The following is a 13918-nucleotide window of genomic DNA, read 5'->3' as shown; positions in this document are numbered from 1 at the left end:
CCTCCTTCGCACAAAGCTTGAAAACTGGAGTACCCGTGATACCACGGGGGGGTATAGCCAGAAGGGGAGGGGCCTTGCACTTTTTAGTGTAGTGCTTTGTGTGGCCTCCGGAGGGCAGTAGCTATACCCCAATCGTCTGGGTCTCCCAATAGAGCGCTGAAGAAATGTAGGGTCCGCATGGGTGGAGATTAGGGGAGGGTAAAAGAATAATAAATTAGAGAGCCAATAGAGAGGCTACAAGGATACTAAAAGTCAGGCTGCCAAATTTCTAACGTATAAGAGATGAACTTAGTGCCATAAATTGTGACAATGTCCTGAGAAATGAAAGTACACAAAGCAAATGGGACACATAGGCATCCTGGATAGGACCTGTGTACCATATATACCCTATAGGAATAAACAAGTTTGTAACAAAAGAAAACCACTATGGCTAAATAGAGCTGTAAGGGGCACAATAAATGACAAAAAGAAAGTGTTTAGTGAATTAAAGCAAAAGGGTAGTGACAAGGTATTAAATACTTATACAAAATGTAATAAATTCTGTAAAAAGCAAATCAAGGCAGCAAAGACTGAGATAGAGAGACTCATTGCCAGAGAAAGTAAAAATAATCCAAAGAAGGGAATTTTGTTTACTTACCGTAAATTCCTTTTCTTCTAGCTCCAATTGGGAGACCCAGACAATTGGGTGTATAGGCTATGCCTCCGGAGGCCGCACAAAGTATTACACTTAAAAGTGTTAAGCCCCTCCCCTTCTGCCTATACACCCCCCGTGCTCCCACGGGCTCCTCAGTTTTGGTGCAAAAGCAAGAAGGAGGAAAAGAATTAAAAACTGGTTTAAAGTAACTTCAATCCGAAGGAATATCGGAGAACTGAAACCATTCAACATGACCAACATGTGTACACAAAAAAACAGGGGCGGGCGCTGGGTCTCCCAATTGGAGCTAGAAGAAAAGGAATTTACGGTAAGTAAACAAAATTCCCTTCTTCTTTGTCGCTCCATTGGGAGACCCAGACAATTGGGACGTCCAAAAGCAGTCCCTGGGTGGGTAAAATAATACCTTGTAAGAGAGCCGTAAAACGGCCTCTTCCTACAGGTGGGCAACCGCCGCCTGAAGGACTCGTCTACCTAGGCTGGCATCCGCCGAAGCATAGGTATGCACCTGATAGTGTTTCGTGAAAGTGTGCAGGCTCGACCAGGTAGCCGCCTGACACACCTGCTGAGCCGTAGCCTGGTGCCTCAAAGCCCAGGACGCGCCCACGGCTCTGGTAGAATGGGCCTTCAGCCTTGAGGGAACTGGAAGCCCAGCCGAACGGTAGGCTTCGAGAATTGGCTCCTTGATCCACCGAGCCAAGGTTGATTTGGAAGCCTGTGACCCTTTACGCTGGCCAGCGACAAGGACAAAGAGTGCATCCGAGCGGCGCAGGGGCGCCATACGAGAAATGTAGAGTCTGAGTGCTCTCACCAGATCTAACAAGTGCAAATCCTTTTCACATTGGTGAACTGGATGAGGACAAAAAGAAGGTAAGGAGATATCCTGATTGAGATGAAAGGGGGATACCACCTTAGGGAGAAATTCCGGAACCGGACGCAGAACCACCTTGTCCTGGTGAAAAACCAGGAAAGGGGCTTTGCATGACAGCGCTGCTAGCTCAGACACTCTCCGAAGTGAAGTGACTGCTACTAGAAAAACCACTTTCTGCGAAAGGCGTGAGAGAGAAATATCTCTCATTGGCTCGAATGGTGGTTTCTGAAGAACCAGCAGCACCCTGTTCAGATCCCAGGGTTCTAACGGCCGCTTGTAAGGAGGAACGATGTGACAAACCCCCTGCAGGAACGTGCGTACCTGTGGAAGTCTGGCTAGGCGCTTCTGGAAAAACACAGAGCGCTGAGACTTGTCCCTTAAGGGAGCCGAGCGACAAACCCTTTTCCAGTCCAGATTGAAGGAAGGACAGAAAAGTGGGCAAGGCAAAAGGCCAGGGAGAAAAACCCTGAGCAGAGCACCACGACAGGAAAATTTTCCACGTCCTGTGGTAGATCTTGGCGGACGTTGGTTTCCTAGCCTGTCTCATAGTGACAATGACGTCTTGAGATAACCCTGAAGGCGCTAGGATCCAGGACTCAATGGCCACACAGTCAGGTTGAGGGCCGCAGAATTCAGATGGAAAAACGGCCCTTGAGATAGCAAGTCTGGTCGGTCTGGTAGTGCCCACGGTTGGCCGACCGTGAGATGCCACAGATCCGGGTACCACGACCGCCTCGGCCAGTCTGGAGCGACGAGGATGACGCGGCGGCAGTCGGCCCTGATCTTGCGTAACACTCTGGGCAACAGTGCCAGCGGAGGAAACACATAAGGGAGCTGAAACTGCGACCAATCCTGAACTAAGGCGTCTGCCGCCAGAGCTCTGGGATCTTGAGACCGTGCCATGAACACCGGTACCTTGTTGTTGTGCCGGGACGCCATGAGGTCGACGTCCGGCACCCCCCAGCGGCAACAGATCTCCTGAAACACGTCCGGGTGAAGGGACCATTCCCCTGCGTCCATGCCCTGGCGACTGAGATAGTCTGCTTCCCAGTTTTCCACGCCTGGAATGTGAACTGCAGAAATGGTGGAGGCCGTGGCTTCCACCCACATCAAAATCCGCCGGACTTCCTGGAAGGCTTGCCGACTGCGTGTGCCGCCTTGGTGATTGATGTATGCCACCGCTGTGGAATTGTCCGACTGAATTCTGATCTGCTTGCCTTCCAGCCACTGCTGGAACGCCTTCAGGGCAAGATACACTGCCCGTATTTCCAGCACATTGATCTGAAGCGAGGACTCTTGCTGGGTCCACGTACCCTGAGCCCTGTGGTGGAGAAAAACCGCTCCCCACCCTGACAGACTCGCGTCCGTCGTGACCACCTCCCAGGATGGGGGTAGGAAGGATTTCCCCTTCGATAATGAAGTGGGAAGAAGCCACCACCGAAGGGAAGCTTTGGTCGCCTGAGAGAGGGAGACGTTCCTGTCGAGGGACGTCGGCTTCCTGTCCCATTTGCGTAGGATGTCCCATTGAAGTGGACGCAGGTGAAACTGCGCGAACGGAACTGCCTCCATTGCTGCCACCATCTTCCCCAGGAAGTGCATGAGGCGCCTCAAGGGGTGTGACTGGCCTTGAAGGAGAGATTGTACCCCTGTCTGTAGTGACCGCTGCTTGATCAGTGGAAGCTTCACTATCGCTGAGAGGGTATGAAACTCCATGCCAAGATATGTCAGCGATTGGGCCGGTGTCAGATTTGACTTTGGAAAATTGATGATCCACCCAAAACTCTGGAGAGTCTCCAGGGTAGCGTCGAGGCTGTGTTGGCATGCCTTTAGAGAGGGTGCCTTGATCAACAGATCGTCCAAGTACGGGATCACCGAGTGACCCTGAGAGTGGAGGACCGCTACTACAGTAGCCATCACCTTGGTGAAAACCCGTGGGCCTGTTGCTAGGCCGAACGGCAGTGCCACGAACTGCAGGTGTTCGTTTTCTATGGCGAAGCGCAAGAAGCGCTGGTGCTCTGGAGCAATCGGTACGTGGAGATATGCATCCTTGATATCTATCGATGCAAGGAAATCTCCTTGGGACATTGAGGCGATGACGGAGCGGAGGGATTCCATCCGGAACCGCCTGGTCTTTACGTGTTTGTTGAGAAGTTTCAGGTCCAGGACAGGACGGAAAGACCCGTCCTTCTTTGGGACCACAAACAAGTTGGAGTAAAAACCGTGACCCTGTTGCTGAATAGGAACAGGGACCACCACTCCTTCTGCCTTCAGAGTGCCCAGCGCCTGCAGAAGAGCCTCGGCTTGCTCGGGAGGCGGGGATGACCTGAAGAATCGAGTCGGGGGACGAGAAGTGAACTCTATCTTGTAACCGTGAGACAGAATGTCTCTCACCCAACGGTCTTTTACCCGTGGCAGCCAGGTGTCGCAAAAGCGGGAGAGCCTGCCACCGACCGAAGATGCGGAGTGGGGAGGCCGAAAGTCATGAGGAAGCCTCTTTGGTAGCGGCACCTCCGGTGGCCTTTTTAGGACGTGACTTAGACCGCCATGCATCAGAGTTCCTTTGATCTTTCTGAGGCCTTGTGGACGAGGAGAATTGGGACCTGCCCGCGCCCCGAAAGGACCGAAAACTCGACTGCCCCCTCCTCTGTTGGGGTATTTTCGGTTTGGGCTGGGGTAAGGATGTATCCTTTCCCTTGGATTGTTTGATGATTTCATCCAAACGCTCGCCAAACAATCAGTTGGCAGAAATTGGCAAACTGGTTAAGCGCTTTTTGGAAACAGAATCTGCCTTCCATTCCCGTAGCCACAAGGCCCTGCGGAGTACCACCGAATTGGCGGCTGCAACCTCCGTACGGCTCCCAGAGTCCAGAACAGCATTAATAGCGTAAGACGCAAATGCCGAAGTCTGTGTGGTTATGGACGCCACCTGTGGCGCGGACGTGCGTGTGGCTGCGTCGATTTGCGCTTGACCTGCTGAGATAGCTTGCAGCGCCCATACGGCTGCGAATGCTGGGGCAAAAGAAGCGCCGATAGCTTCATAGATGGATTTCAACCAGAGCTCCATCTGCCTGTCAGTGGCATCTTTGAGTGAAGCCCCGTCTTCCACTGCAAGTATGGATCTAGCTGCCAGTCTGGAGATTGGAGGATCCACTTTGGGACACTGAGCCCAACTTTTGACCACGTCAGGGGGAAAGGGATAACGTGTATCCTTAAGGCGCTTAGAAAAACGCTTATCTGGAAAAGCATGGTGATTCTGGACTGCCTCTCTGAAATCAGAGTGGTCCAGAAACATACTCGGTGTACGCTTGGGAAACCTGAAACGGAATTTCTCCTGCTGTGAAGCTGACTCCTCCACCGGAGGAGCTGAGGGAGAAATATCCAACATACGATTGATGGACGCAATAAGGTCGTTCACTATGGCGTCCCCGTCCGGAGTATCAAGATTGAGAGCGGCCTCAGGATCAGAATCCTGATCAGCTGTGTCCGCATCATCAACTAGAGATTCCCCCTGCTGAGACCCTGAACAATATGAGGATGTCAAGGGAATTGTCAAGCGAGCTCGCTTAGTCGGTCTGGGGCCGGGGTCTGTGTCAGAACCCTCAGCCTGGGATCCATGAGACACCCCAGGAGGACATTGTTGGTCCAACTGAGGTGGGCCAGGGGACAAAGATTCAACAGAGTCCCTGTGCTGAGATACCGGCCTGGACTGCAAGGCTTCTAGTATCTTAGCCATAGTCTCAGAGAGTTTTGCAAACTCTGTCCCCGTCACTTGAACAGTGTTAGCAGGTGGCTCCCCCTGGGCCCCCCTTAGCAGAGGCTCTAGCTGAGTAAGTGCCACAGGGGCCGAACAGTGCACACAATGAGGGTCAGTGGAACCTGCCGGTAGCGGGGTCATACATGCGGCGCAGGCAGCATAATAAGCCTGTGTTTTGGCACCCCTGCCTTTCGTGGGCGCCATGCTATTATCTTCCCTGAGTAACACAATAGGGTATATAGCCAGAAATCAACTGTGCACCATACAGTGTAAAATATGTATACCATAAACATATAATGTTACACTACTGCACAATGGGGCTAGCACCACAGGTGCTGCTTACCACCCGCTTAAAGCGGTTGTGAGGCCACCAGAGTCCCTGCCTGGGTCTCCCAGACTTTGTCCCCCTCTGCAGCGTCCGAGGAGCTGACAGGAATGGCTGCCGGCGTCCTGAGGAGAGGAGGGAGCCGTGGGTGTGACCCAGAAAGAGCGGGAACTGGTGCCTGCACTGTGCACAGTGAGGGGAGTGGAGTATGCAAAGCATGCTCCAGCCCTCAGTGCTGCTCGTTCTGTGCAGCGTCCCGCCCTTCCCCTGCCTGTCAGGGCTGTGGGCGGGAGGAAAGGAAACTAGGCCGCAAAAAGCCGGGGACTCTAGTAATAAACGCGGCCGGCGCGAAAGTCCCCGGCGCACTACAAGTCCCAGCCGCGCCGCAGTGTTTCCCTGGCAGCGGCGGTTAGTGCGGCAGTCCCTATACATAAACACACTCAGCAGCGCTGAGTGTGTAATGGCACATATTAACCCGGTCAGCGCCGCGGTCCCCGGTGCACTAGCACACCCAGCAATGCTGGAGTGTTGCTGTGCGCGGTCCCCACGGGGACACAGAGTACCTCCAAGTAGCAGGGCCATGTCCCTGAACGATACCCGGCTCCTATCCAGCAGTCTCCCAGGAGTTGTGGATGAAGCACGGTCTCAGTGCCTGGAGACCGATAGGATCCCACTTCACCAGAGCCCTGAGGGGGATGGGGAAGGAAAGCAGCATGTGGGCTCCAGCCTCCGTACCCGCAATGGATACCTCAACCTTAACTACACCGCCGACAAGAGTGGGGTGAGAAGGGAGCATGCTGGGGGCCCTATATGGGCCCACTTTTCTTCCATCCGATATAGTCAGCAGCTGCTGCTGACCAATCTGTGGAGCTATGCGTGCGTGTCTGACCTCCTTCGCACAAAGCAAAAAACTGAGGAGCCCGTGGGAGCACGGGGGGTGTATAGGCAGAAGGGGAGGGGCTTAACACTTTTAAGTGTAATACTTTGTGCGGCCTCCGGAGGCATAGCCTATACACCCAATTGTCTGGGTCTCCCAATGGAGCGACAAAGAAAAATATTCTTCAACTACATAAACTGAAAAAACAAACAAACAACAAAACACCTAAAAAATGATATGGTTTTGGCCCCCTCAAAAATAGTCTGGTGAAATAGTGGAAGATGATGAGGGAAGTACGGCGCTGCCTCAAAATCACTAAAGTAGACAAATCCCCAGCCCCGGATGGCATACACCCCTGAGTACTGCAGGAATTAAGTACCGAGATAGATGGAGTATAGTAGCAACAAGGATACACAATAACGTTATCCACAAAATGACCACAGGATCTCACGAAGTATAAATCATAGAAAAAGAACCCCGGTGAGTACTGAACCTTACCCTTCCTTGACATTTTAATCACCAAAACAGAGGAGGGTAAAGCTGGGTTCACACTAAACGACAGCGACAACGACGTCGCTGTTACGTCACCATTTTCGGTGACGTAACAGCGACCTTGTAAGTCGCTGTTATGATCGCTGCTTAGCTGTCAAACACAGCAGAAGCAGCGATCATAAGGTCGCTGTGCTACATGTTCAGAGAGCAGGGAGCCGCGCTTAGCGCTGGCTCCTTGCTCTCCTGCAGCACACATCGGGTTAATTAACCCGATGTGTGCTGCAGCTACATGTCACAGTTCAGAGAGCAGGGAGCCGCGCTTAGCGCTGGCTCCTTGCTCTCCTGCAGCACACATCGGGTTAATTAACCCGATGTGTGCTGCAGCTACATGTCACAGTGCAGAGAGCAGGGAGCCGCGCGCACTGCTTAGCGCTGGCTCCTTGCTCTCCTTGCTACAGTATGCATCGGGTTAATTACCCGATGCATACTGCAGCCACATGTCACAGTGCAGGAGCCGGCGCTGGCAGCAAGAGCGGAGGCTGGTAACCAGCGTAAACATCGGGTAACCAGGGAAAGGTCTTCCCTTGGTTACCCGATGTTTACGCTGGTTACAGCTTACCGCAGCTGCCAGTGCCGGCTCCTGATCGCTTCATTTCGTCGCTCTCTCGCTGTCACACACAGCGATGTGTGTGTCACAGCGGGAGAGTGACGACCAAAAAATGAAGCTAGACATTCAGCAACGACCGGCGACCTCACAGCAGGGGCCAGGTCGTTGCTGGATGTCACACACAGCGACAGCGACGGGACGTCGCTGCAACGTCACAGAAAATGGTGACGTAGCAGCGACGTCGTTGTCGTCGTCGTTATGTGTGACACCAGCTTTACACTTTAGAGCTGCACCTATAGGAAACCTACATCCACCAATTTGCTTCTCAGGTGGGAGAGTAACCACCCAGGCCCTCTTAAAAGAGGGATACCTAAGGGCTAGTACCTTATGATGCAACATAACATCTTTTAAAAGAACAGGCTGATGTTAAAAAGGTGTTTTCAATAAAATTCTCAGAGAAGCCTTCAAGGAAACTAAATCCCCAAGGAGACGAAGAATGTGGTGATCAGGTTCATTACTACCTTCCCTAATGGTCCTGACCCCCCTCGACCCATCCTGGAGAGACACTGGTCAATCCTGATGATGGACAACGATCTGAGTGCCAAAGTAGGGGTATATTCCCATAGTTACCTACAGGAAAGGAAGGTGACATAAAGATAGGCTGGTATATAGCCATTTCTCTGCACCAAAACAGATTACCTGGCTACAGTCCGATGATATGGGTTGCTACAAATGCGGTAACTGTAGTGTGTGGCCATTTCACCAAGCAAGACCTTTAGGTCGAATGTGACACAGGAGGGCGGTATTTACCATCAAGGGCTTTATCAACTGCCAAACACAGGGAATCATTTACAAAGCAACCAGCATCTGTGGTATCAAATATGTGGGAAAGACTAGGAGGGAGTTTTGTAAGCGGATTGGTGACCACATGGGAGATATTGAGCATAGGAGAGAGATGCCGACACCTTAATGTCGTACATGGTGGCCATAAGAATGCTAGCACTATAGTGACCACTTAAACATATTATGTACCAGCCCCTTTTGCTTTGTGCACACCAATGGGATGTACTATATGTATATTGCCATTAGTGTGGTTGAGTGCTGGGCACGTCTATATAGTGGGCAAATGTTTTTTGTTTTTTTTAACCACTTAACCATTTAGTGACTAATATATTTCTCTAATTTTTTTTTAGTGCTCTTGTTTTTTCTCCTCTTCTTCCAAGAGTCATAACATTCCCTACACCACACCCCCTCCACCACATGGGGCTTGTCTTTTGATAAAGATTTGTAGTATTAATGACACCATTTATTTGATCATAAAGTGTACTGAAAAACAGGAGTATTCAAAGTAGGATGAAAAAAATAAAATGCAGTCCACCATTGGTTTTTGGGATTTGTTTTTCCTGATATAGAAGCATGATCATTCAGGTCAATGTGATTACAGCAAAACCAAACTTGCATACATTTTGTTTTTTTATCTAATTTTTTTCTGAATTTGGTAAACATTTTTTTTCCCTTTTTGTGCCATCTTTTCTGACACCTGTAATGTTTTTACTAATCCATCACTGGAGATGATTATTGTAGATATTTTTTCCCCAACCATTTTTTTCCTACATTCTTTAGGTCACTTAGGGGCTTCAACTTGTGACCATCTTTTAGTTATAGTTTTCAGGGGTTTTTTTTACGTGAGACCTTGTTTACCTTCTTAAGAGCGTACTTTGGATCATCTGGCAACACCATTATTATTTTGCCATCAGGGTATTCAGCCACGATCCTTTCCTTCTTCCATCCCTTAGAGGGGGGAAAAAAAAGGATTTGTTTAATATCTGATGAAAAGGGTCTGAATAACTATTCTCAGTATTCAATCACAGACTGCAAGGATAGAATGTAGTCAGAGTTTGTGTGTTCATTTTCAATACTTCTACAGGAAAAGCTTTTTCTATTTTCACATGAATATATTTACAGATGATCTAGTTTTGTTTTTTTGAGTAGTAGATATACAAGTGCCTTGAGAAAGTATTTGGCTCCCTTGAATTTTTCAGCCTTTTCCCACATTTCAGGCTTCCAACAAAGATAAACATTTTAATTTTATGGTGAAGAAACAACAAGTGGGACACAATTGTGAAGTTGAACAAAATTTATTGCTTATTTTAAACTTTTTAAAAAAAAAAAAAATAACTGAAAATTGGGTCGTGCAATATTATTCGCCCCATTTAAGTTAATACTTTGTAGCGCCACCTTTTGCTGCGATTACAGCTGCAAGTCACTTGGGGTATGTCTCTATCAGTTTTGCACATCGAGAGACTGAAATTCTTGCTCATTCTTCCTTTGCAAATAGCTCGAGCGAGTGAGGTTGGATGGAGAGCGTTTGTGAACAGCAGTTTTCAGCTCTTTCCACAGATTCTCGATTGGATTCAGGTCTGGACTTTGACTTGGCCATTCTAACACCTGGATACGTTTATTTGTGAACCATTCCTTTGTAGATTTTGCTTCATGTTTTGGATCATTGTCTTGTTGGAAGACAAATCTCCGTCCCAGTCTCAGGTCTTTTGCAGACTCCAACAGGTTTTCTTCAAGAATGGTCCTGTATTTGGCTCCATCCATCTTCCCATCAATTTTAACCATCTTCCCTGTCCCTGCTGAAGAAAAGCAGGCCCAAACTATGATGCTGCCACCACCATGTTTGACAGTGGGGATGGTGTATTCAGGGTGATGAGCTGTGTTGCTTTTACGCCAAATATATCACCTGGCATTGTGCCCAAATAGTTTGATTTTGGTTTCATCTGACCAGAGCACCTTCTTCCACATGTTTGGTGTGTCTCCCCGGTAGCTTGTGGCAAAATTTAAATGACACTTTTTATGGATATCGTTGATAAATAGCTTTCTCCTTGCCACTCTTACATAAAGGCCAGATTTGTGCATTTTACCACTGATTGTTGTCCTATGGACAGACTCTACGACCTCAGCTGTAGATCTCTGCAGTTCATCCAGAGTGATCATGGGCCTCTTGACTGCATCTCTGATCAGTCAGCTTCTTGTTTGAGATGAAATTTTTGAGGGACGGCCGGGTCTTGGTAGATTTGCAGTGGTAGGATACGCCTTCCATTTCAATATGATTGCTTGCACAGTGCTCATTGGGATGTTTAAAGTTTTGGAAATCTTTTTGTAACCAAATCCGGCATTAAACTTCTCCACAACAGTATCACGGACCTGCCTGTTGTGTTCCTTGGTCTTCATGATGCTCTCTAGGCTTTAAACAGAACACTGAGACTATCACAGAGCAGGTGCATTTATACAGAGAGTTAAATATAAGCCACCTGTGTGTAATCATCATCATCAGTCATTTAGGACAACATTGGATCATTCAGAGATCCTCAATGAACTTCTGGAGTGAGTTTGCTGCACTGAAAGTAAAGGGGACGAATAATATTGCACAACGCAATATTCAGTTTATTCTTTTTTACAAAAGTGTAAAATAAGCAATACATTTCGTTCAACTTCACAATTGTGTCCCACTTGTTGTTGATTCTTCACCATAACATTAAAATTTGTATCTTTATGTTTGGAGCCTGAAATGTGGGAAAAGGTTTAAAAATTCAAGGGGGCCGAATACTTTCACAAGGCACTGTATTTGGGTAGAGTATAGTTGGGGTGACCACCCTTTGCCTTTAATAAAGCATTAATTCTTCTAGGCACACTTGCTCACACTTTGTGAAGGAACTTAACAGGGAGATCGCTCCAAACATCTTGTACAACTAACCACAGATATGTGGATTTAGGACTGTGTTTTTTAGTCTTTTCCTGTAATCTCACACAGACATATCATCACTTCCAGGATTCCAGGTTCTTCTTTACACTGAATATAGTTATTAATGAGATTGGCTGTATGTTTGGGATCATAAACCTGCTGCAGAATAAATTGGGAACTGATCGGGTGCTTCCCTAATGGTACGGCATGGTGGATAAGTATATGCCTATATTTCTCAGCGTTGAGAATATTATTCTTTACCAAATTCCTGACCCCATTTCCAGAAATGCAGCCCCAAACTTGCAAGGAGCCTCCACCATGCTTCACTATTGCCTGCAGACACTACTGCTCACCAGCCTCTCGGCAACATACTGTCTTCTGTGACAGTCAAATATTTCACTTTTTGACTCATCAGCCCAAGGCACTATGTAATTATTGTCCACCCAGGTTTTGACATATAGTCACTTTGCTTTGCTACCATGTTAAAAGGTATGGCTTTTGGTTGCAATTTTTCCTTGAAGATCACTTCTAGCCAGACTTCTGAACAGTAGATGGGTGAAGCTGAATCCTACTGGATTCTACGAGTTCTGAGCTGATGGCACTGCTGGACATCCTCTGATTTCAAAGTGAAGTAAGCATGAGGTGTCCTTTATCTGCTGCACTAAGTTTCCTTAGCTGACCACTCCGTCAATTGTTCCAACATTGCCCATTTTTTGGTGTTCTCAATGCTGAGATAAATGCAATATCATCAATGAGGCATTCATTTGGTTCCAAATTTATTCTGCAGCAAATGTAATTAAGAAGTATCTACAGTGCAATGATATGACCCCCACAATGCCCTGATCTCAACATCAAGTCTGTCTGTGATTACATGAAGTTATCTTTTAGCCTAACTACGGTATATCACTTTCCCTAATGGGGGAAACATACACACTACCGGTTCTGACCCTCAAATGCATCCAATCATTTTTCTCCTCAGTTTACCTATCTCATCAACTATAATGGTTAAAATAAAAAAAAAAAAATATTAGCTTAAAGTGGTATTCTCAGGTTACATTTGAATAGTTAGCATGAAAATACACAAATTTGCAACTGACTTCTAACTATCTGTTGTCGTTCCTCTGCTATGACACCTTTGTCTTACATTGTTTATAGCTTGTTGCCAAGAGGATTGACCACCAGATGGTGGCTGAATATGTGCAGCCACTGCATTCAAGCCTGATATGTGACACTTAAAAGGGACTGTATCGTGGTTTTTTCTTTTTTGTATTAAAAATAGTGATTCTGAAATCAAGTATTTTTAATACAAAATGAAAATCGTAGCTTATTTACTTTTTCTGTTATTCTAATTTTACTGTATGCACTGGGGGGCCATGTTGGATTTGCTGTGTGTGTAACAACAGTTACACACTCCTTTATGGCAGCCCCTGTGCATAGAGAATAGTGGTCGCTATCCGACCCTATGTGTAACGTTACAGTGGGCGTATGCTGTGACCTGGACGCGCCCCCTGGGCTGTCCAGATCAAAGCAGACGGAGGAAAGCAAGCGCCATTTTTGTGGAGATTCAAGCCATGCTTTTTTTCTCCACTTTACACCTGTCAACCGCCGGGATGTGAGTCCTGGCCGCCTCCCCTCCCCCCGTTACCGATGACACCCCCTCCCTCTGTTCTCACCAGCCCCCGCCCCCTGTCGTTACCGTCTGTAATGAAAGCCCCTCCCTCCGCTATCCCCGTCCACGTTTGTGTGTTTATGTGTGTGTGTGTGTGTGTGTGTTTGTGTGTTACAGTGCCAACTACAGAGCCACCATACAGAGCCACCATACAGTGCCAACTACTGAGCCACCGTACAGTGCCAACTACTGAGTCACCGTACAGTGCCAACTACTGAGCCACCGTACAGTGCCAACTACTGAGCCACCGTACAGTGCCAACTACTGAGCCACCGTACAGTGCCAACTACTGAGCCACCGTACAGTGCCAACTACTGAGCCACCGTACAGTGCCAACTACAGAGCCACCGTACAGTGCCAACTACAGAGCCACCGTACAGTGCCAACTACAGAGCCACCGTACAGTGCCAACTACAGAGCCACCGTACAGTGCCAACTACAGAGCCACCGTACAGAGCCACCATACAGAGCCACCATACAGAGCCACCATACAGAGCCACCATACAGAGCCAACTACTGAGCCAACTACTGAGCCAACTACTGAGCCACCATACAGTGCCAACTACTGAGCCACCATACAGTGCCAACTACTGAGCCACCGTACAGTGCCAACTACTGAGCCACCGTACAGTGCCAACTACTGAGCCACCATACTGTGCCAACTACTGAGCCACCATACAGTGCCAACTACAGAGCCACCATACAGAGCCACCATACAGAGCCACCATACAGAGCCAACTACTGAGCCACCATACAGTGCCAACTACTGAGCCACCATACAGAGCCACCATACAGTGCCAACTACTGAGCCACCGTACAGTGCCAACTACTGAGCCACCATACTGTGCCAACTACTGAGCCACCATACAGTGCCAACTACTGAGCCACCATACAGAGCCACCATACAGTGCCAACTACTGAGC

General features: G+C 48.3%; 1 protein-coding gene across 1 annotated transcript in view; it reads right to left on the bottom strand.

Moving 5' to 3' along the window:
• Positions 1-13918, bottom strand: part of ESCO1 (establishment of sister chromatid cohesion N-acetyltransferase 1) — a 108649-nt gene that overhangs the window by 29142 nt on the left and 65589 nt on the right. The window contains exon 7 of the mRNA XM_075314465.1: positions 9280-9369. Within this exon, the coding sequence (XP_075170580.1) occupies positions 9280-9369 (90 nt within the window). The remainder of the gene's footprint in view (positions 1-9279; positions 9370-13918) is intronic.

This window comes from Anomaloglossus baeobatrachus, chromosome 6 (assembly GCF_048569485.1).
Source record: "Anomaloglossus baeobatrachus isolate aAnoBae1 chromosome 6, aAnoBae1.hap1, whole genome shotgun sequence".
Taxonomy (NCBI): domain Eukaryota; kingdom Metazoa; phylum Chordata; class Amphibia; order Anura; family Aromobatidae; genus Anomaloglossus; species Anomaloglossus baeobatrachus.
The sequence above is the reverse complement of the archived record's forward strand: the minus strand, read 5'-3'. Positions and strand labels throughout refer to the sequence as shown.